At 49.2% G+C, this 24,019-nt stretch overlaps 1 protein-coding gene across 1 annotated transcript in view; it reads left to right on the top strand.

Moving 5' to 3' along the window:
* Positions 1 to 24,019, top strand: part of GREB1 (growth regulating estrogen receptor binding 1) — an 84,989-nt gene that overhangs the window by 11,349 nt on the left and 49,621 nt on the right. The window contains 6 exon segments of the mRNA XM_030921299.1: positions 8,134 to 8,316; positions 10,058 to 10,192; positions 12,413 to 12,541; positions 16,693 to 16,806; positions 17,295 to 17,438; positions 20,270 to 20,455. Of these exon segments, the coding sequence (XP_030777159.1) occupies positions 8,134 to 8,316; positions 10,058 to 10,192; positions 12,413 to 12,541; positions 16,693 to 16,806; positions 17,295 to 17,438; positions 20,270 to 20,455 (891 nt within the window).

Genomic DNA, 24,019 nt, shown 5'->3' on the forward strand with positions numbered 1-24,019 from the left:
GAAGTGACTTCCACATGTGCCCTGGCCCTTTGGCTGTTCTCATCCTGTGACTGTGGCTCCGGCCCCCTCCATCTGGCCTGGCATCTTCTTTGGAGGAAATCTGGGCGGGAGGCAGGATTGGTAATGATCCACTTCAGATGTAGCCTCAGGAACGGTCTTCATGCAGAGCAAGTTTGATTATAAGAATTTATGGGAAAAACTTCTAGATTGAAAACCCCTACAATTTCTTACATATTTCCCATGGGTATAGACATTGAAGCCTCCAGTTTTGCACTTGATACGGCCCCAAAAGCTGGGAGGATAAACTCACTCCATGGGTAATTATTGAGCACACTTCATGTCTGAGGAGCTGTGCAAAGGATGAAGATGGAGAAGGGAGAAGAAATGAGGTGGCTCCTGCCACAAAGGCGCTGGGGACACACACGTGTGTGAACTCCGACACAAGGCAGGTGAATGCTCGCTGGAGGGACGCCACCACTAGACAGTGATGAAGGAGAGAAGACATTTTGGCCAACTCTCTTGAGGCAGGCTCATGGACTCACTGTAACTAGTTCTCTAAAACAGAATCATCCCAGAAAACCCACTCTAGCAAAGAAGCTGATGGAATAATTCAATGACAGACTGAACGCTTACGATAGTCGCTCAGGATGAAAGTGAGTCCGGGAGGCCGTGCCTGGTGACCGCCTTAGCGTTTGATCTGGCAGCGGCCGGGGATTCGTCTGGATTCCACCACTTTGTGAATGTAAAGGAATTGCCAGGGTAGTAAATCAAGGAGGCTCTGCCTCTTGGCCTGCAGAGACGAGGATCTTTCAGTTCCTTCACCACCAGCCCAGTAACAGAGCCAGCTCATCGAGGAGAGGAAGTAGGAGCTTTGTTAATTGCTTGCCAAAAGCCATCTGAAATGGGTGACAAGGCCTGGTTGGTAATAACCATTGCTTTCTTCTTTTAATAAAATAACTTTATGCTCTCAGCTTGCATACTTAACACTGTTTAGGTTTCCTGCAATTAAGTCTGATGGCTACACAGGACAAGGTGGCGCCCTCCAGCCCTGCAGCGGCAGGGCTCAGTGTTTTTAGTGATCTATAAAATACAGGCTGGGGAATACCTTGGAGGAAGCAGCAGTATTAGGAGACTTGTTTTAGTGACTTTTAATCAACTCAGGTATTTTATCTGAAAAAGCTGAAAGATTAAAATCTAGGTGTGTGCTTCAGTTTATTGCCCGGTAATTTATCTAAATGAGTTGACAGCTCAGACATAAAAAAGGAAAACACATCCCGCTAGATTGTTTTTTCTTAGATGGGAGTAAACGAGTCCTTTGTTCATTCAGCAGGCAAAGAATTCAGCATGCATTTACTGAGTATATAACCTGAAACGAAAGCCTGGACCTTCAGTTATGTCTGGGGGTGGGGTGGGGGGATGCAGGCACACCAAGAATCAGCCTAGAAATCCACAACAAATGACTCTGTCAATAAATCTTACAATACATCCTTGTGCGACATGGTCTAGCAGAGAGGGTAAGGTGCTCCGGGAATCGGAGGTGTCCAGTGAGGATGGGAATGGGAGGATGTGGTATCTGAGTTGGGCCCTGAAAAATGAGTAGAATTTTGCCAATTGGAGAATAACAGCAACAGAAACCAAACACTAATAGCAGTTGGCACTTTTTGAGCATTGATCATGTGCCAGAAACTGCATGAAATAAGTTAAAATAGCCAATGTGGTGGGTCTGTTATTATCTAGAGTTATATATAGACATGAAAGCACAGAGAGGCTAACTGACTTGCTCAGGGCCACCCCGCTGTTTGAACCCCAACGGTCTGGCCCTGATGCCCAGGTCCTGGAGGATGAAGGGCATCTCAGCAGAGGGAACTCCCTGTGCATGACAGCATGGCACACTGGAGAAGTGGCTGGAGTGCTCTGTGGCTGGAGCGGAGGCTGGTAGAGAGCGTGGCAGGGTGGGGTGCCCAGCTGGGTTCTGCTTGGAAAAGGAGCTATTTTCAAACTACAGAAGTACAGAGTCTCGTGGTATGAGGTGATCTAGCCTTCTTTAACGGTTACCAGCACATGGCCAATCTTGTTTCATTGATAATGTCCCCCTGTTCTCCCTTTCTGGGATTATTTTGAAACAAATCCCACACATTGTATCATTTCATCTGTAAATATTTCCACATGGCATTATCTCTAAAAGATATTGGGGCCAGGTGGGGTGGCTCACGCCTGTAATCCCAGGACTTTGGGAGGCCGAGGGGGGTGGATCATCTGAGGCCAGGAGTTCGAGACCAGCCTGGCCAACATGGTGAAACCCCGTCTCTACTAAAAATACACAAATTAGTCGGGCGTGATGGCAGGCACCTGTAAACCCAGCTACTCGAGAGGCTGAGACAGGAAAATCACTTGAACCTGGGAGGCAGAGGTTGCACAGATCAAGCCATTGCACTCCAGTCTAGGCAACAAGAGTGAAACTCCATTTAAAAACAAAACAAAACAAAACAAAAAAACAGCTTTTCATTAGAACTCCAATACCATTATCATATCTAAAAGATTTAGCAGTTATTTAATATTAACAAATATTCAGTGTGTTCAAATTGTATCTTACAGTTTTTTTTAAAGCAATTGGTGCATTTATATCAAGATCCAGACAGGGGTCTTCTAAAGCATTTGGTTGCTGTGTCTCAAATTTTTCTTAATGTGTAGGTCCTTCCTCCCTAGTTTTACCCTTATAATTGATATTTTTAAGGATATTTAGAGTGTTAGATGTTAAATTTAGATGACTGTGTTTTAATTTGTGTTTTAAGAAAATCCCTTAGAAGTCAGACACACAACTGATTTTTATGCAAAGGGAGAAACTGAGGCAGAAGAACTAGTTATGAACTTACTGCAGTATTCTAGAGGAGTACGATGGCCTGAGAGTTTTATGTTTCAAACCTCACAACATCATACTGTTTACCACCCCTGAGTGCTTCATCTTCCCCAGGAACACCTGGGACCCCTGCCCCACTTCCTGTCTCACCTGGAATCCTGGTACGGCTCCTTAGGCTTCCTCAACACAAGGAGGCCATTTCTACACTTGAGCTGGGATTTGGCCAAAATACCAAGGCAGGGGCTCTGGGCATGCATATACACACACACACACATACACACACACATACACACACACACACACACACACACACATACACACACACACACACACACACATATATATATATATAACCTTGTTTTACTTTGCCCATGGTCTTTTCCTTTCTCCATCCAGGTGGGGATTTAAAATAATGTTTCCCAGATTCTGTTTTTTCTTTTTTCAATTAATATGGCACAATGAGCCAAAGATGATCTTATTTTTGTCCCAAGTAACTGTTTATTTTCAGGCACGGGGAGGGTAGTCATTAGTTTCTAGGTGTAGTGTGTGCTTGTCTGAGCTCGTGGGCTTTCAAGGCTCATTATTTGGAAGGAACAGAGAGTTGCTGTTCAGGCCCAATTGAAATCCCACTTGCCAGGATGTCTTCCTGGAATTGCCTTCCTAAATTACTCCTGCTGTTTCCTCATTCTTCCCCATAGCACACTGTGCTGGAACAGCCAGTCCCATCTTGGCAGAGAAGTGCTTCCTGCCTTGGGGTTTGCCATCTATAAAGGGGATAAAGATGTACGTGGTACCTGACTGCGGTTTTGAGGATAACTCAGCTCTTTATATGATGATCTTTATAAACTCGAAAATGCTGCCCGAATTTGAGGAACTGCTCTCGTTGCTACCGGTACTTCTGCCTCAATCGTGGGATTATTTAATTGTGTCTGTTCCTTCTTCCTAACAGGGACCATTTCTTTTTTTAACCAAAAACATTACCCAATTATGAACCATGCATTTTTAATGTATGTCTTGCCCAGAGCACCTGGTTTGTTTCCTATCAGATTTTCTTTCTAAACATATTTGTGCGTAAAAGTATCTGTCAGATTTGCATTTTTTCATGGAGGGTTGATGACTAGGGCCTAGGGGCCCTCTGCACAGGGACAGTGGTCTAGAGGAAGGCCTTTCTGAGCATCCACTGTCCTGGGAAGGCACTAGATGGAGGCATCAGGCGTGGGGGACATGTGTGTGACTCCCAGCTCTGGTGCAGTGGCTATCAGCGAGATCTCCTTGGACTGTGGTTCTAGAAGAAAGGTCAGGTACAGGTGAACTTCTAGAGGCATCCCTGAGGTTTTGTGGGAGGACCCCTCTGCAGAGGGAGTGGCCCCAGCAGTAAATCTGGGCCATCTCCAGCCTGCTATGAGCCAAGTGCTCAGAGACCACTGGGTCTGAAGGAAGCCACCTATGGATGCTTCCCAGAAGAATCATGTCACTTTAGTCCTAGAAGGAGGCATAGGGCCCATTTAGTCATAGCCTTCCCTTTGATGGTTGGAACATGGAAATGCAGAGAAATGGAGCTGCTTCTTCCACATCTCACACTGTTGGAGGGGTGGGGGCTGTCTATTTGCCCCACCTAGGGCCGCATGTCAGTGTCATGACCCCTACTGTGCTCGCCTTCCTAATACAGCTTAGTCCAGGGTAGAGAAAGGAGGGCTGCTTGCAGAGTGCCCCTGACATGTTAGACATCTCGTAGGTACTTCACCCCCATAGTGCTCCTACAAGGTGGGTTTTTGGGAGGAGATGCGTTCAGATCCTAACTCCAGCACTTTCTACCCTGTAACCGTGGCTGGGTCACCCTGTACCATGGATGGGTTTCTGTCTCTCCCTCTGCCTTGATGCTTTCATCTGTGAACTGGGACACTGCTGCTGATTGCTTTGTCAGACTTCATGAGGTTTAAATGAGAACATTTATAACGTGCTCGACACAGTGCCTGGCCCATGACAGGTGCACTACGAAGTCGCTATTGTCACCTTGTTGACAGATGAGGAAAGCAAAGCTTGGAGGTGTTAGTTACCTGCCTCACATCACCTAACTGTAGTTAGGATTTGAACGCAGGCCCCTCAGACATCCAGGCTTATACACACTTCCTTGCAGGGGTTGGGGGAGTGGATGTAACTGTCCTCTCAGCAGAAGGGGAGAGGCTTACTCAGCGGCCAGCACACATATCCGCCCAGGACGTGCTTGTTAAACAAATGCTACCTGTAGCTGCTAAACTAGACACACGGGAAAATCACAGGGTGTGGCTGTGCGTGGTGACAAGAATCGTGTTTATGATGGACTGTTTCCCATGGTGAGGACACTGAAGGAAGAATTTCGATTCTGGATCTCCACACCGGCAGGAATTTGAGAGTTCAGGCAGGATCCCATGCTTTCTAAGCCTATCATATATAAAAAAAAAAATTCTAGATTTCCAAGTCCTAAGGTAGATTTCTGAAGAGAACAGGTCATTATTTTCCTCTTTCTCCTGTGGTTTTCTTGGTTGGCCTCTGTGGCTGTCTCTCCAAGACACCTCACAGGAGAGCAGCTGGGTCTCCTGACCGGAAAGTTTTTGCCAAAGCAGAAAAGCAGTTTGCTTGCTGAGTCCCTAAATGTTTCCTGTACTAGCAAGACCCAGGGTGTCCACCCTCATTTCTGAATCACAAAGGGCTCCCTATTGTCTGTGCTTCCCATCCCATCGGAGGAGATGGAGATGCCTCTGCAGCACAGCCATGGTCCCCAGCCTGTGCTTCTTATGGGACAGAGGCATGTAACCTGCTTAGCTGTCTCTGGAGAGGGATGACAGCCTGGCCTTGGCAAGTTGCTCTTAGCGTCTTGCAGTTCTGTTTCCTGTTCATCCATCTTTTAAACAACAGGCTTAGAAGCCCTTCCAGGGAGCTCTGAAGGTTTCTTCGGGCCTTGTTCTTAGGCAGCAGTTGAGCTGGGTTTATCTCAAGCGTCCCTAAGTTGGAGGTCAATGAATAAAGACATGAGGTTATTCCTTCAGAGTGCTTACAGAAACCCTGACAGGCTACTGTTCACAGTTACCCTGTTTCCTCTCTCTTTTCTTCCCTCTTGATATTAAATGGCTGCCTGCCGTGTGTTGGGCATTAGTCAGTACCTGTACACTTGCACACACACAGCTCACATGTGCAGTCATGCTGTGAGCTTAGAGGGATAATGATGGGAAAAAGACACAAATTTCAATCACTGGGATGTTCAGAGGCCCCTGAGCTACAGGAAGAGCCTGGAGTCCGGAGGAAAGTGCCAGCCAGCCTTTGGGTCACAGAAGGCTCTTGGGAGTAGGCACTGGAGCAGGATGTTGAGTGAGGGCTGGATGTGTACAGGTGGGGCCCTGGAGGAGAGGATGAGCCTGTCGATGGAGGGCAGTGGGAGCGGCCTGGGTTGAGAGGCAGGGGAGTCCAGCTGGGAATTAGCATATCAGAGGAAGGACAGGAGTAAAGCTGGAGATGAAGGCCAGGGGGCATCAGGGCAGCCTTGGATGCCAGGCCTGTGGGCAAGAACATCATCCTTAGGCTGGAGTTGAATGCCACACTTTCTGTACCTATGGATTTTTTAAACAACGGGCCTCTCTGGTTCTCTGATTTCACAAAGAAGGACTTGCCCTCCAGGTTGACTGGCTCCTGTGTCACTTGTGGATTGAGATGAATGGCAAGAATGGCCCTGGTTCCCTGTGCGTGTTAGTTCCCTGCCTGTCCCATGGAAAGCGAGCACATGGAGAGGACAGTGTTTCATGTCAGGACCTTACTGTTTGTGCTGGCACAGAGGGAATAGGACTGTGGAAGGTAAATTATCCTGTAACTGTCCTATGATGAGGCCAAGAGATCTGTCCTTATTTCTAATGCCTTTTGATGAAGACTAAATGCGCTCAAAATAGATCAGGGAGCCCAGTCGGCCTCTGTAATGTAGATGTCTCATTTATCTGTGGAGATGTTTTTAACCTTCACTAACTGGAGTTATTTTGAACACTAGCCAGAGACCTTAGGGAGACTTTTAGAGCAGAGTTACACACAGAGCCGGGTGGCCCTCACAGCCCAAGGCACAGTGACCTTTGTAGACTTATCAAATGGAGAATATGACACATGAGTCTTAGCTTCAGAATCTCCCCAGCTGAAGGCCTTTGGACCTATAGAAACCAGACATACCAGTGGGTGAAGCAAGGCCATCTTATGATGGTTTAAATAAGAGCCGTCATCCTGGGCAGAAGCCAAGTCTTCACATTTCTCACCTTAACCAGCACTCCCGATGCACATGGTTTGAATAGGCTTTACAGCGTATGAAGGTCTTTTCAGGCACGTTTCTCTGGATTTTAATAGCTCCCAGGAGGTGTTTTTGTCATTGCCACCGCGTAGGAGGCTTGTTTAGAGCCTCACAGCTGATGGGAGCCTCTGTCACCTCCCAGAAAGTCAGTTGTAGGCCTGGTGCAGAGGCCAGCAGCAGCAAGATAGTCACATTCGAGCAGAGCGTCTCCATCTACTGGCTGCTAAGCCACAGAATTCACTCGCCAGCGTGCCGGCCAGGCATTGCGGAGCTCTCCCGATTTCTTTTCAGAAACTCACGGGATCAAGTTGAGAGCAGGATGGAATTTTGGACTCTTAAGAGGTGTCCCAGTGTAGCCCATCTCACTAGTCACACTGCTTTGAGAGTGTAACTAACCCACCCCCCCGGAAATAAGAGCTGTCGCATCATTTCAGGCGCCCCGATCCTTGTACACGGTGGAATGGGATGACTCTTGTCTTGCAAAGTTTGCTCTCTACATAGATGTTTAAGTAGTCCCCAAGCATGTTAAATCTTCCACATTTGCTTGGGCCCATCTCTATCACTAAGTCTTCTTGGTCCTCTTTTATTTGAGTCGAGGCCGTCTGAACCTCTGGGCTAGTCTAAGAGGGTGGGGTGCTTGCCTTGTGGAGTTCTCTGGCTGGTGGTACAGGAAGTGGATCTTCAGAGTTTGGATGAACTCTGTCTTCTTTGAAAAGGACCGGCCTGGCCAACATGGTGAAAGCCCATCTCTACTAAAAACTGCAAAAAAAAAATTAGCTAGGCATGGTGGCAGGCACCTATAATCCCAGCTATTTGGGAGGCTGAGGCAAGAGAGTCACTTGAATCTGGGAGGCGGAGGTTGCAGTGAACCGAGATTGTGCCATTGCACTCCAGCCTAGAGGACAAGAATGAGACTTCATCTAAAAAAAATAAAAATAAAAATAAAAAGATGTTTATGGTTTACTTTCTTCTCCAGGTTTCTCTGGGAATTGTGTTGGCTGTGGAAAGAAAGGCTTCTGTTACTTCACAGAATTCTCCAATCATATAAATCTGAAACTGACCACTCAACCCAAGAAGCAGAAACACTTGAAGTATTACCTGGTCCGTAATGCACAGGGGACTCTCACCAAAGGACCTTTAATCTGTTGGAAAGGCTCAGGTGGGCAGGTTGGCTGTGGAGGAGGTGGGGAGTGCTGGGCCCCCAAGTGGCCCGTGGTGCCTGTCGCTGTGATGCTGGGGAGAGGCCCCTGCATAGCAGCACACATCACAGGCAAAAGGCCAGGCCTATGAAATGGAAAATGCTCCCTTTTGTTACGGACGTTAAGCTGGTTGACAGTGACAGTCTAATTGGATGGGATGTTTAAAAGTCGACAGAGGGCCAGTCGTGGTGGCTTATGCCTATAATCCCAGCACTTTGAGAGGCTTAGGTGAGCAGATCACTTGAGGTCAGAAGTTCAAGACCAGCCTGGCCAACATGGTGAGACCCCGTCTCTACTGAAAATACAAAAGTTAGCTGGGCATGGTGGTGCCCACCTGTAATCCCAGCTACTCGGGAGGCTGAGGCAGGAGAATCACCTGAACCCGGGAGGTGGAGGTCGAAGTGAGCTGGGATGGTGCCACTGTACTCCAGCCTGGGCAGCAGAACATGACACCATCTCAAAAAAAAAAAAAAAAAGTTGACAGAGGGCCAGAATGTGCGTTACCTCCTATGGCAAGTATTTGGGGCGCTGGTTCTCATCTTCCCAAATTGAGTAGTTCACCCAAGTGGTCCTCAACCATGGGTGACTTTCGTCCCCTAGGGGACGTTTGGCCGTAACTCGAGACAAGTTTGATTGTCATGACTGGATGGTGCCACCAGCATCTGGGGTAGGGACCAGGGTATGGCTGAACATACTGCAACGCACAGGGTGGCCCCCAGCACAAAGAAGCCCACTGCAAATATCACCGGCACCAAGGCTGAGAACCTGACTTAAGACAGCTCGGCTTGAACAATGCCCCACACAAGCCCCTGAATCCTGAGCTATGGCCAGAAAGATCAGCTTCACATTGCTGGTCTCTGAAGAAGTGATTGGGCTGCAGCTTTCAGAAATGTTGGGAGCAGGCTGCCTTCCCACCCTCTTTGTCTCAGCTGTAGCTTTCATGGCCACAGTCAGCTCTGTGGGGCGAGGAGGAGGCTGGATCCTCAGTGGCCTGCCACGGGTAGAGGGCAAGACTGGGGTGTGAGGTGTTCCTCCCTTGTCTGGGCTTGTTCCCATCTTGTCTTCTGGACTCTCCCGGGCAGATCCTGGGAGTAGAGGGAAGAGGCCTTAGGCTGGGCGGCTCTGGGAACACCTCCCTCACACCCCATTCTTCCTTCCTCTCTGCTTTTCTTGCTTTGTTCAGTAAATGCCTCCTGAACCCCTATTACTTGCCAGTCATTTCTCAGGCCCTGAGGATGCAGTGGTTTTGCCCTGTATGGGACCAGTTCACCGTCTTTGATCACCTGCTGGGTCCAAGCACCTCAGAGGTTCTCCACGTCACTGGCTGCTGGGGATGGCCTTTCCCAGAGGAGGAAATAAGGGTGGAAGATGGTATCGTTTCTTTATCTTCAAGTAACACTCTCGTCTATGGTTACAGGTAGCTGTAGGGTGACTTCTTTGTATAATTCGTCCCTCTCTTCTAAATATTCACCATTGCTCCCACTCTTGACAACCAGAGCTGCCCCTTGGCATGGAGCCACAAGTAGAGAGTCACACCCTCGCCCTGGCTTCACACTGAAACAAAGACCAGGATGTGGTGGCAGCTTGTGTGACTGTCTCCATAGCTCACTGTCCTGTAGGACACGTTCCACTCCAGGAACTCATTTCATAACTGTTGGAGAAGAGCGAGTTGGTTTTCACACGTGCGCCTTGCCCCCTTAGAGTTTAGAAGCCGGCAGATCCCCACCAGTACTTGTTCTGGTTCCTCCTTCCCGGCCCTGGAGAGCGCGGCTGCCTTCCCCAGCGAGCCCATTCCCGGGACGAACCCCAGCATCCTGATGGGAGCTCAGCAGGCAGGTGAGGCGGCAGAGACATACCAGGGCTGCTGAATCCACACAGCTGGCATGTCTCTGATGTGTCCGGTTGACTATGTAGTCAAGCATTCTTCAAAATAAATCAAGGGGCTGTTATCTTTTTCTATAACACCTTTACTTTCATCTTGAATTTGATATACTTTTCAGCAAAGAATGCTAGGTGTTTCACTGGGAGGGCTTTTCTTTCTTCCTGTTTGATATGAAGTGGGATCCCCTGGTGGGGACATATGCAGGGTCCATCTGCAGCACCGCCCCCCATACAATCCCCACACAGCATAGAGCTCTCTATGTAAAGGTGCTGAGTCAGGGTTTGAATGAATTGCTAGAAGGGGTGGAGAAGACCAGATTGCTGCCATTCACCCCGTGCGCAGCACTCCCCAGCTGTGTGAATGCCTTGAAGCCCAACAACCATGCTGTGAGCAGGCCTCCGTTCCACATTTTACTGATTGGGAAGGTGAGGCTCATGGAGGCTGGGTGCTTGCCTAGGACCTCGTGGGCAGGAGGAGGTGGAGGCAAGAGGTGACATTAGATGTGAACCCTGATTCACATGCTTGGCATTTCACCATGTTGCACAGACTTCCTAAGCATGGTGATTGTTATCACAGTAGACACCAGCCTTCCCAAGGATGCAGGAAGGTCGCTGCTTGTTTTCATGCCTCCTGCCCAGTGGGTCTGTAGAGGCACATTGGCCCTGGGAGGAGGCCAGTACCCTTGTACCCACCTGGCCCATCCATTGCCTGGGCAGGGGACTGGAACATACTCTCCTCCAGAGCTCCTCGCTGCTTCCCCATGCCCAGGCCCCCAGTGCCTCTACCATCATGGCCTGGAGAGCCTGCTGTTTTTGCTGTCAGGGTGCCTGGGTGTAAGCTCCAGTGCTGCCACCGTTTAGTTGAGTGATTTGGAGCAACTCAAATCCTCTGAACCTCCATTTCCTCATCTGTAAAGTTGGGCAAATCTCTTCTATCTAATTTGTAGGGCAATTGTAAGAAATAAATAAGATGGTAGTATCAGCAAGTACTCAAAGGATGTTACACGCCAGGCACCGTTCCAGGCAGTTTCTTCTGCTAACTCATGTCGTTCTCACAGTGCCTCTGAGTTGCTATAGTGACCATCCCTGTTTTCTGGATGAGAACACTGAGGCATAGGGAGGTTAAGTAAGCATCCAGGGTGACACAGCTGGGAGGTGGTGGAACTGGGCTCAAACACATGTCATCTGGCTTCAGAGCCACCCCCTTAAACCCACAGGAAACATTCAGTGCTACTCCTGACTCAAGCTCTTTCCAGACCATTCTGACTGACATGGACAACTTAAGCAGTTCTGTCAGCCCCAGGAGACCAGAAGCCATGATTGTCCCCAGAATTACCCTTAGACCAGGGGAACCCTGGGCCATGTGAACAGTCTGCACCCAGGTAGCTGCAAACCCAACTGCTCTCCTGGACTTCAGATGTGTTAGCCAATTTTCATACTGCTGTGAAGACATACCCAAGACTGGGTAATTTATATAGAAAGTGGTTTAATGGACTCACATTTCTGCATGGTGAAAGGCAAAGGAGAAGCAAAGGCACATCTTACATGGCGGCAGGCAAGACAGTGTGTGCAGGGGAACTGCCCTTTATAAAACCATCAGATCTCGTGAGACTTCTTCACTATCACGAGAACAATATGAGGGAAACCACCCCCATGATTCAGTTACCTCCCCCCAGGTCCCTCCCATGACACATGGGGATTATGGGAGCTATAATTCAAAGTGGGATTTGGGTGGGGACACAGCCAAACCATATCAACCAGAGGTCTTGAGAGAGAAGGTAGAAGGAAGCAGAACAGTTTCAGGTGTGGTCCTGGAATTCAGGAAGTCCCCTGGTCCTTCTTTCACTCAGGCTGTGTGTCCATTGGGGTGTGAGCAGGAGGGTGCATGTTCCTGGGTGTGCATGTATATAGGCATGTGTGCGTGCGTGTGTGTGTACATGTTTGTGCATGTGTATGCTTGTGTGTAGGCAGAAGTGTGTGTGTGTGTGTGTATGCATGTATCTGCATGTATCTTCTCCGTGTAGCAGAATCACTGTTGGGAATTCTGACCTTCTGATGAGACTTGCTGGGGAAAAGCTAGTTTGTGAAACTGCAAGGAAAGTGTTTTCCTCCTTGCCTGGCTCCCAGAGCATTCTCGTGAACTGACCCTCCTCTTTGCCTTCTATCTGCTTTCAGGACCAGCTTCTGATCACTCCTCACTAAGCGCAACAGTGGGTCCGGCTGTTTTCAACGGCAAAGATTCCCCAAAGTGCCAACAGCTGGCAAAGAATAACCTGTTGGCCTTGCCGCGACCATCGGCTTTAGGTAGCGCTGCCTGTCCTGGCTGTCCTGGGGATCCTGCTCTTCTCTGGGCCAAGGCCAGAGGGGGCATGGGAGCTGCTGGGCTGGGGCCGCTGAGCCTGCTGGAGTCTGGTGTGGCTTCCATGAGAGTCAGGCCAGGACCACGGGTGCCTCCTGAGTCCATGGGTCTGGGTCCAGGCGCTGGTGCTGTATGAGTGACACTTGGGAGTTGTCGTGTGTGCCAAGGAGCAGTGAGACAGCTGTGGTGATGGCGAGTGACCTGTCCTGTGGGCTGCACAGCTGCAGGATGGTAGAATTTTGGAGCAATAGTGGGCAATGTCTTGTTGGGGAAGAACATGGGCTTCCAAATCAGATAAATATGAATTCAAAACCTACTGCTGTCTCTTGTTAGTCAGGGGACCTTGGCCAAGTCTCAATAAATGTTTCTTCACCTGGAGATAAGAATTCTGCTCCAAGGGTTGTTCAGAGGGATGAGGTGCTGTATGAAAGGTCAGAGCACATCTGGCAGCTCACTAATTGGTACCGGCTGTTCTCATCCAAATCAGCGTCATTGCTGAGGCTAGTCTTTTCAGGGAAGGCTTCCTGGAGGAGGTGATAACTGAACTGCAACTTAGAAGTTGGGGAAGCATCATGTAGAGACAGAAAGGGAGAAAGGAAGCAAAGAGGGATGAGGAGGTGAGGATATGGATGAGAGAGGTGAGTGAAGGGGCTGAGCAGACCTCCTGCCAGAGGAGGGTTTGAGGAAGCTGTGAATGGGTGGAGCAACCTGGGGACCTGCTTGAGGACTCCCAGTCCAGTGCTCTCCCCACCATGCTCATCTGGAGCCACTTCATAAGCCATTCTCGTCTTCCTCCATCATGCACTCAGCTAGATTGGATTTGAAGATCTAAGACATCAAACTGGAGGAGCCCTTAGAAACCATCTAGGCCAACACTGTTTTACAGAGGAGGAGACAGAGGTCCAGAGAGGCAGGGGCAGGCCTCTAAGCTCCCACTCCACTGTGCTGGTGGAGGACCTCCCTGGTGAAAATCTTGTGAATTGTCTAACTCTTGACTGAAGGGGCGAATGTAGCTTCTGAACAGAATCCGAGGCCTCCCGTTCCCAACCAGCGCCTCCATCCTGGAGTCTGAAACCCACAGCAACCAAGTCCCAGGCAGTGGCAAGTCCCATCCTCCACAGCAGCCGAGCCCCAGGCAGCCTCCTGCTTTTATCCAGGGACTGCTGCTTCTCTGCCGAGTGCTGCATTTGGGGGCAGCCCTGTGGCTGCAGAGCTGGACATCTGGGGATGAGGATACTGGGGATGCCACGCTGCTACAGCCTCCCTTCTGGGCTGTCTGTGGACCCCCCAACCTCCACCCTGAACAGCAGGGAGATGAGGGCCTCCCTCAGCCCGGGACCCTGTGAAGGTGGCCCTGGGAAGCCTTGTGTGTGGGACTGACTGCATTTTCCTTGCCATGCTCCATGGAGGGGTGTGGGAGATGGAGCTCCTCCAAATTGCCTAGGGGAGCACTCAAGCCTTTCCAGAATCTGGCCCCAGCCCACCTGCTCAACCTCATTCCCTGCTATTTTGGCTGCCCTGGGCAGTTGAGCTCCCCCACCCCCATGGCCCCATCCTCCTGTCTCCATGCTCTGTGCCTGCATCCCGGCTCTGGGCTGCTCTCTCCACTCACCTATTAAATCGCCTGTGTGAGCTTAGTTCAGGGGGCACCTGCTCCATGCAGGAGGGCTCCCTGTGAGTGCACGGGGCTCCCAGCCGTCCCAGGCTTAGTCCCGCAGCCACATGTGGCCATCAGGGCCTCGGCGCTGTGCAGTTCCCAAGGGCAGCACCATGGTAACGTGCATCTTGGAGCCCCTGGTACCAGCCGCTGGGGAGCCCAGCCAGAGGGCATGATGCTGGCTGAGTTGAGTTGTGTTGAGCACAGCTGAAGTGTTGGAGTTCCTGGGCCTTCTCCTCTGCTCTGGGGCGAGAGCTCAAAATTAATTTTTAAGAAACTGCATCTAATACCACAAGGAGTTTACTGAAGCCTTGAGTCCTGTCACTCACTGGTTCCCAATGGAGAAGTGCTGCCCCCTGGGGGGCGGGGGTAGGAAATGTTCTGGTAAAGGATGGATTTGTTGTCCCAGGCACAGGGTCTTACTGGCATTTGATGCTGGGACAGAGTGGGCAGCATGCAGAATGTCCTGCACCAAGCAGGCTACATAATGAATCATCTCCCAAAAATGCCAAATAATACCTCCCCAAGAGACATTTTGAGAAATAATTGATCCACATTGGTACCATGGGAGCAGCTGCTGGTGACATCATTTGGAAAGGGCTCATGGGCTTAGGGTCTACTTAGAGCTATTTATAGGGTTATCTTCCAAAAGTGAGAACACATCTGTGTCTCTTCCATCCTTACTGAGATCCAATTCCAAGCCCTGTCCCCTTTGGTCATTCAGTAGAGCTTTTAGAGCAGCTGGCTGCTTAGCCTCTGTGGGGGGTCTCGCATTGCAACTGGGGACAGATGTTTGCAGAGTCAAAGGCCTCATTCCTGCAAACAGGGAGGAGAAAACAGCAGCTGCGTCAGTGGTTGTTGGGAGGGCCAAAGGAGCCCACGGGTTTGAAAGTTCTTTGTAAATAAAGTACTTTATGCTTTTAACTTTTTATTTACTTTTAGTCAGTCTAATGAGGTGATAATATTTTTTTGATTACCCTTGAGAGACTCTAAAGCAATGATTCTCACTTAAGTGTGCTTAAGAATTACCAGGCTGGCCAGGTGTGGTGGCTCACAGCTATAATCTCAGCACTTTGGGAGGCTGAGCGGACAGATCACCTGAGGTCAGGAGTTCGAGACCAGCCTGACCAACATGGTGAAACCCTGTCTCTACTAAAAGTACAAAAATTGGCCGGGTGTGGTGGTGCACACCTGTAATCCCAGCTACTTGGGAGACTGAGGCAAGAGAATCGCTTGAACTCAGGAAGCAGAGGTTGCAGTGAGCCGAGATTGCACTACTGTACTCCAGCCTGGGCAACAAGAGTGAGACTCCATCTCAAAAAAAAAAAAAAAAAAAAAAAAAAAAAAAAAAAAAATCACCAGGCTGGCTTACAAAGGATGGTGTTTTCTTACTGTCATTTCCAGAGATGTGATTCTGGAGGTCAAGGTGGGGCCCAGGAACACACAGGTTTAGTAGGCACAGGTTTAAAAGGGCCATGTGGGTTCTGTGCAGTGCCTCGGGTCATACCTGGAGAACCATTGCTCTGATTGTTGTTTCTCCACCCGGGCTGTGCATTATAATCAAGAAGAAGCGCTGAGATATTGGGATGCCTGAGTCCTGCTCCCATGCTGGGCTTCTGGTTTAACTGGGATAGGATTACATCCAGGCAGAGTTTTAAAAGTTTTCTGGTTGAGTTTAATGTACAGTTGAGGTTGAGACATGAATCCCTACATGTAGGGGAAATTTTGTGTCTGGTTAGTCAAGAAACTATGGAAACCAGTTCTTGGTATTTTGAAACATTCACGAAGTTAGCTTGAGTCATGAGCATGCTGCTGTCTAGAGTGGGCAGGGATGACTCATTGCAGTGGGTGTCAGCCTCTGTACTTGATTTTTTTTGAGTCTGAAATTAGCTTTCTCGGCTGGGGCAGGGAGGGGAGCACAGGCGGATCAGTACTGCCCCCAAGTGGTGGGGCTGTGGTGGTGGATCAGATGCTGCTGCCCCCGTCTGCAGAAACGTATTTCTCTCTTCCAGCCCTTCAGATTGGAATATGTCCATAACAATAATGATGGTGGTGAAGATGATGATGACGTGGGTAATTCTGGCTACCTTATTGGGCCCAGGCTCCTTGCAATTCATTGCACAAAGCACTCTACATACATTCTCTTTAGTCCTGTTCAAACCACCTTTCAGAGTAGGGTTTAGTGTCCCATTTTAAAGATGAAGGAGCTCGGGCTCAGAGAGAGATCGTTTAGACACACACACAACTTTGGAATGAAACATTTACAAAAACTGACATTTCCTTATGCCTAGATATTGCACTAGCTCCTTAAAACCCCTGTGAAACTGTGATTAGAAAAACAAAACAAAACAAACAGATCATTGTTCTCCAAACCAAGGGAAAGTTTTATTGGAACTCTTTCCTGATGATAGCCTAATCCACACTCTGAATATTGTCTAGGTATCTTGTCAAACTCCGGGCCCCCCAAAAAACGCCACAAAGGGTGGTCTCCAGAATCTCCATCAGCTCCAGATGGTGGCTACCCCCAAGGTGGTGGGAACAGAGCTAAGTATGGTAAGTGATGGCAGCCTTGCCCAGAATTCCAGACTTGGGTACTGGTGGTAGTGCTGCTGCCAGTTGTGTGTGTATGTGTGCATGTGTGAGCGTGCATGTGTGTGAATGTGCGTGTGTACTGCTGAGGGAGTTCTAAGGAGGCAGAGTTTGGTGTAACCAAAGACTTCTTTCTCACATGTTAGAATTGCTTTGCAAGGTCTAGGATCCCTGTATGATAGTGAGTTCTCTGATCCTTGGGAATTTTAAAAGGGGCTGTTTATGACTTGGCAGGGATATCAAAGAGGAGACCGAACCATTGGGGGAAGGATGGATGGAAGGAACTTAAAGGTGCCCTTGACCTTAGGAATCTATGACTCTAAGACTTTGGTGCTCCTGTAATCAGGGACATTGATCAGGAGGTAGCAGCATTGCTGCCTGGCCTGATGTCAGGTGTGTGAGAAGTGGATGCCTTGTCTGATGTTTTTACTAATGTTCTTGGGTGTTCCTAGAGAGCGCAGGCGTGTCCTGCGTGCCCCAGGTTGGCTTGGTGGGACCAGCTTCAGTCACCTTCCCAGTGGTGGCCTCTGGAGAACCCGTGTCTGTTCCTGACAACTTGCTGAAAATATGCAAGGCCAAGCCAGTGATATTTAAAGGCAAGTACAGCAGTGCACCGAGTCGTGGGAATGGAAGAACCTGAAGGAAGGCACGAGAAACAGGCAAAAGCGAAAACTCTTCCCGGTCTGACTCCAAGGGTATCCTCCTGAGACAAACCTAAAGTGCTTTCCAGGGCAAGGAAGGAACAAGGCAGAGCCAGTCACTAGTTCAGCCCCTGATCAGATGCCAAGAATGATGGAGCTTGTCAAGCTTCCCACAGTGGGTCCAGGTGAAATGATTCCCTGCCATGAAGTCTATTTGCCTCTTCCTCGTTCTTTCCTTCATCTGCTCAGCTTCATTGAGCATCTGCCATGATCCCAGGCCCGGTGCTGAGTGCCGAGGATTAGGAAAAAACAAATCACTCCCTGGCTGCAGGAGCCCTGCTCTGGTGGGGGGTCTCCTGTTGTCACCCACGCCACTAGTATTTTTTGAGTATGGAATCTACTTTGGTTGGGCAAAGATAGCCATGGTCACCACTGTAGAAGCATCAAACAAAATTAGATCTGATCCGTTTTGTGCAGTGGGCTAACGTATGCTACGTGGGGGTAGACTTTTGGCTCAACTGAAGAAATCCCTTTGATGAAGCTGGAGATGTTGCAATGGGAAACCCTGGGGGGATTCAGCAGGGCTTGGCTGGTGATCGCAGGCACCAGAATGGCTGGCACATGGCAACACACACACACATACACACGTAGGCACGGCACACACACCACACAGACACACTGTGCACGCAGGCCCCTCTTAAATACGTTACTATTGCATTTGGTATCATGCTTGTAGATAGAGGAGGGAGGATTGTAGGAAAGTGGGAGAAGCACCCTGATAATTAAGAAATAGGAAAGAGCATGTCTTTTTCCTAAAAACAAAAACTGGACAGGGTATTCAGGAAGTAGCATGCAACTCTGAGTTTCGACCTTAGCATGACATAGAACCAATGACCGAGGCAGTTCCACTGGGCCCCCCGTCTACCTCAAATGAAGGCCAACGTTCTTTCAGTCATGTTGCATGCATTTTTTGTATGTGGCCATGATGTGTCTGTGGTAGGTCTCAAGAACACAGTGCTCAGGAAACAGAGCTAGGACAGGGTGCAAGGCTTGGAGGTGTAGGCAGGGCTTCACCTGCCTCTGCTTTGAACCAGGAGCCTCAGAAAAGAAAGCCCAGCCAGTCTACGTCTCACATGAACAATCTCAGAATAGAGACTGTCCTCTTGGTTCTCAGGTGTGCTCTGTTCCCTCCACTGCCTGTCTGTTTCCACTGCACCCCTCACTGTAAAGCCCTTGTCTCTCTGACTCCTGTTCCCCACAGCCACATGTCCAAGCCCTCCTGAGGCCTTACGACTCAGCCCTGTGCCTTCTCCATGAAGTTGTCTTAGATTCCCTTTCCTCTGCCCCCCTTGTCACTTCTCTGTCCCTCTTTTATGACAAATGTCACATGCTTGCTTTTATAGTAACTCTTTACCTTGCCTCTTGCCAACCGCAATATTTGTAAGTGGTGCTACCCAAATGGTAGCCCCTGGTCCAGCAGAACCTGCATCGCCCCGGAGCTTATGAGAGGCGTGAATTCTTGGACCCGTCGTGGAATCAGAATCAGGCCCCAGTTCTGCATCAGAAGCTCTGGGTGGGCCAGGAGGTGTTTGGGAAGCCCTTGAGAAGCAATGTCTTTGAGAACACGACCTGTGCCCCAGGCACCAGCTTTACTCCCCAAGCCTGGCAGGACGTCTGCATATAGCACACAGCCGAAGTCAGAAAATATATTTTTGGTGACTAAATGGAGTACCCGGAGTGCAAGATACCACACACACACACAACCATACACACACACACGTGCTACCTTTCAGAGCTCAGCAGGCCCGAGAGGATTTGATAGCTTCACCTGATTTTACAAATGCAGAGACTGAAGTTTAGGGCAGTTAAGCTTCTTGCTTGATGTCATGTAGCTAAATAATAGTGGAAAGAGATTTGAAGCTGGCCTGGACGATTCCACCTCTGAGGGCTATCTTCAGAATGAATCTTCTAATGGGCTGGGCATGGTGGCTCACGCCTGTAATCCCAGAACTTTGAGAGGCCAAGGTGGGTGGATCACTTTAGGTCAGAAGTTCAAGACCAGCCTGGGTAACATGGTGAAACCTTGTCTCCACTGAAAATACAAAAATTGGCCAGGTATGGTGATGCACACCTATAATCCCAGCTACTTGGCAGGTTGAGGTGGGAGGATCGCTTGAACTCAGGAGGCGGAGGTTGCAGTGAGCTGAGATCTCACCACTGCATTTCAGCCAGGGGACAGCGCAAGAGACTGTCTCAAAAAAAAAAAAAAAAAAAAAAAAGAATGACTCAGTGTTCTGGTCTCTGTGGTGATGTATTATCCCAACTCACCTTGCCAGATAGCCCTGGGAGGGAGGATGCAGGGCAGAATCCTCCCTGCTTGGAGTCAGGGAGGCAAGGCCTGGCAGGCAGCACCCAGTGAAGCTCTGGAAGGTGCTCTGCCCACAAGGTGTCCCGTCGGTGGTGCTGGAGGAGTGACAGGTGGTGGCTGCTTGGCTCTGGGCAAGTCCCTCCCTTCAGCTGCCTCACTTGTAAAAAATAAGAGGATTGGACGAAATGAACCAGTAAGTGGCACAGCCCCATTGGTTAGAAGAGGTGACTCCTCTCATCGTAGGCTCCAGAAGGGTGAGCAGGTGCACTCAATGAGCAAGGCTTCCCAGGACAGGGCACTCGAGGGACCTGGCGCAGTTCACTTGTCTCCTTCAGCTCCCTCACCCCCAGAGAACTCATGTGTGGGGCCATGAGCTGTGCACAAGACCAGGTGCCAAGTCACTGCTGTTCCTCTGCAGGCCACGGGAACTTCCCTTACTTGTGTGGGAACTTGAATGACGTCGTGGTCAGCCCCCTCCTGTACACGTGCTACCAGAATTCCCAGTCTGTCTCGCGGGCATACGAGCAGTACGGCGCCTCTGCCATCCAGCCCATCTCTGAGGAGATGCAGCTCCTGTTGACTGTCTACTACCTGGTCCAGCTGGGTGAGTCACCTCCACCTATTGGCCAGGTGGCAGGGAGGGGCCACAGCCCGAGCACAGACCTGGCCTTGGCCCTTGTGGGGGCTGACTTGGGCTGCTGGAATTGAAATACATGGGGAGAGCTTATGGCTCCACTGGGAGGTTGTCATGAGGTCACTGTGGGCGTACCCACATTGAGGGGCCGAAAGTAGGTTGAAGTTAATGGAGACATTTCCAGAAGTATTTATCTGCCATTCCAGGCACAGGGATACAGCAGGGAATTGGGCAAAGACCCTGCCCTTGAGGTGATTCTAGTCTAGTGGGAGAGAGAAGCAATAAACCAGTGGAAAACAGGCAGGTAAAGGTGGGCACATGCATTAGTGTGTGTCTGTGTGGGGCCAGTTTAGGGCCATGAAGAAAGGCCTCTGTGATTAGAGACCTCGACCCTGAGAAGGAGTCAGCCTTGTCTTGATCTGAGGAAAGAGGACAGGTGGGGCCCTGAGGAGAGAGGGAGGCCAGGTGAGACTGTGAGGTGGGGAGCAGTGAGCGTCCCAGGTCGCTGGAGAGGCCAGTGTAGCTGCAGCAGAGAGAGGGTGTGAGGGAGAGGTGTGGTCACAGGGGGCAAGCTCCGGTCAAGAGTGTGATTCTATGGTAGACACATGGAGAAGCCACCGGAGTATTTTTAGGCAGGGGATGGAGGTGATCTGATTTTCACTTTAAAAACGCCACCTTGGCTGCTGTGTGGAGTCAGATGGTGCAGATGCAGTGGCGGAAACAGAGAAAGAGTCAGTTGTTGCCTATTAAAGGCACAGAGTGGCTTGGGCCACTGAGGGCAGCAGCAGTGAGCTGCAGGGGCTATTCTGAAGGTAAGTCTGTCTGGAAATCCCTTTGAAGGGGGTGGGAGCAGGTGAGGCCGGGGTTTCAGCCTGAGCAGCCAGGTGAATGGTAGCAATGAACTTGAGTTCTGTCTTGGCATGAGTTTGTACAAGATGCCCACGAGACAGCCAAGTCACCTGTGTTCATTTGCATGGGCAGGCCTTGAGCCCCAGGAGAGGTTGAAGCTCTAGGTATACATTTAAGACACATTGGCTTACAGATGATGTATGTTAAAGCCGTGAGACCAGCTGCGGGTGGCTACGGGGAGAGGAAAGTGCCAGGGTTTGAGCCTGGGGACCTCCAGTCTTCAGAGATCCAGAAGAGGTGACTGAGATAGAATGGGTGAGAAGGAAGGAAAGAACAGTGGAGAATCTGGGAAACCCAGCATTTCCCTCTTTCTCATAGTCCCCACCAGTCCGTCAGTAAGCAGGCTTCATTCTGAATCCAGTCTCGCTCACCCTCTTTGTGGCTGTCCCCTCACCGGGGCACTATTCTTGCCCTGTTCCCCATATCCCTGAGAACCGGGAATCTGATTGCATCTCTTCCCTGCTCAGAGCCCTGCTGCGGCTTCCCATCAGTCGCTCACTCCACCCCTTCCTGGGGCCCGGCCTGCCTCCTGGTCCCACCTGCTTGCTCTGTCCCAGCCCGCTGTACCCCTCAGCAATCTTGGTCCCACCAAGGCATCCCACACTTGCTGTTCCTTCCCTGTGACATGCTCTTGCCAAAGACATTTGTGTGGCTTGCTCCCTCATGTCCTTCAGGTTTCAGGTCACCCATCATCTCCTCAGCAAGGCCTTCTTGTTACTGTGTGTAAGACAGCTCCCACCCTCCAGGCCCCTATCGTATGCCCTTTATCTTTAGGGCACCAGGAATTAGGGTCTGTGATTGTTCCCTTTAAGTGTGTCTCCCCCAGTTAGGGTGTAAGCTCCATGAGGCCAGGCATGGTCAGTGAGTCCTTTTCCCGATGCCCCACAGCGTCCGCAGCTCAAGTCGACAGTCCGCCAACCTATATTGAGGGAATAGGCGAATGTTGATAAGAAGCAGTGAAAAAAAGCATTCCCAAGGAGAAGGGCTGATCAACTGTGCCAGCATGGCTGGGAGTTGAGCAGAGGGAAGACTGGACTCTGACCATTCGGTTTGGCCATGGGAAGCGATTGGCAACCTTGATGATGATGTACGCAAAGATTGGGGATAAGTCACATTGGAGTGGATTAGAGAGATTGGAGGTGAGGAGACAGTATGGCGTGTATAGACAGCTCTGGGTAGGGTTTAGTTCTGGAAGAAGATGTGGACTCAAAGGAAAGTTTTTAAAGAGAGAGAGATAACAGCTAATCTAATTAAATTCTAATTTAATAAGCTAATTGAAGTAGTGAATTCTGATTAAATGTATCCAATCAAAGATGGAGATATAAGCTAATTTAATCATTCTGGCACGGCCCACAGAGCAGGTGGCATGAACCCCGTGTGATGCATCAGAAAACCGTATGAGATAGCTCAGGGCCACACAGCTGGTGCTGGGTAGAGCTGGACTGGAACCCACCTTCTAAATGGAAGCCTGGTGCACTATCCTCCAGCTCATCAAGTGTGAAATCTGGACGTATAAACCAGACAATTCATAAAAGAAAAAATACCAGAAGGAAACAAATATTGAAAAGTATTCAATCTCACTCATCGTCAAAGACATGCGAATCACAAATCAAGTCACCTTTTTCTGAATTAATAACCCAAATGATGGTACCCAGTGGTGCTTAGGTGCAGTAAAACCAGTGCTTGTCAAATGCACCGTTTGCGTGGTAAACTCATGCATTCAGGCCGTTTGGAAGCCAGCTGATGGTATGTATTAGCTGGTTCTGTAAATCCACCTTTGAGACTTTAGGCAAAGGAAGTAATGTTCTATACATCAAGATGTGCATTGCAGAGGTATTTATAAAGGTGAATATTTGGAAGAAATAAGAGAATCCACAATAGAGACCTTGCTGAGTAAACTTACGGTGGTGCTTACATATGATGGGACATTATGGACGTGCTAACAGCGCTCGTTACGATGGCTGAAAATGGCACTGAAACTGATGATAAGGTCACGGTTACAGAAAGAATGCAAGACCCAAAGTTTATATGGACAATCATTACAGCTATTTGTAAGGACAATTTTAATATTAATTCCAGCAACGCATGTTTTTATTCCCTGTCCTGGAGTAGGAGAAAGCCTATATTCCCAGGCTGAATGTTCTACACATTTACCACTGTATATGCACATAGGGACAGTGTAACCTGTCTATACCATGGTAGTTCCAGTCCTAACTTTCTGAATTCTTTTTAAAGACCTTCTCTAACAAGCTATGGGAATTTGGCTTCCTCCTTTTTTTTTTTTTTTTTTTTTTTTCAACAGCAGTGTTTTGGGTGATAATTTTGGGTTGATACTTACTCTTTTTACTGGGTTTTGTTGGCTTTTTGAAAAATTGTCTCTCCTTATAGTTGGTGAGTGGCTTGGTAGCAAAGTAAGATTTTTGCTTTTGAAAAGAGGACAGAAAAATTGAACTGCAGCTTGAGAACATATTCCTTTATCCTACTTTGTCATTGAAAATTAAGGAATCACTTTTAACTGTTTTAGGTGTGTATGGCTGAAGAGTGAGCGAGGACTATGTTTCTGGATTGTCAAAGAGAATGCTTAATCTTAAAAATAAAAATAAATGTACAAATCATCTTATAATT

Source organism: Rhinopithecus roxellana, chromosome 17, assembly GCF_007565055.1.
Source record: "Rhinopithecus roxellana isolate Shanxi Qingling chromosome 17, ASM756505v1, whole genome shotgun sequence".
Lineage (NCBI taxonomy): Eukaryota > Metazoa > Chordata > Mammalia > Primates > Cercopithecidae > Rhinopithecus > Rhinopithecus roxellana.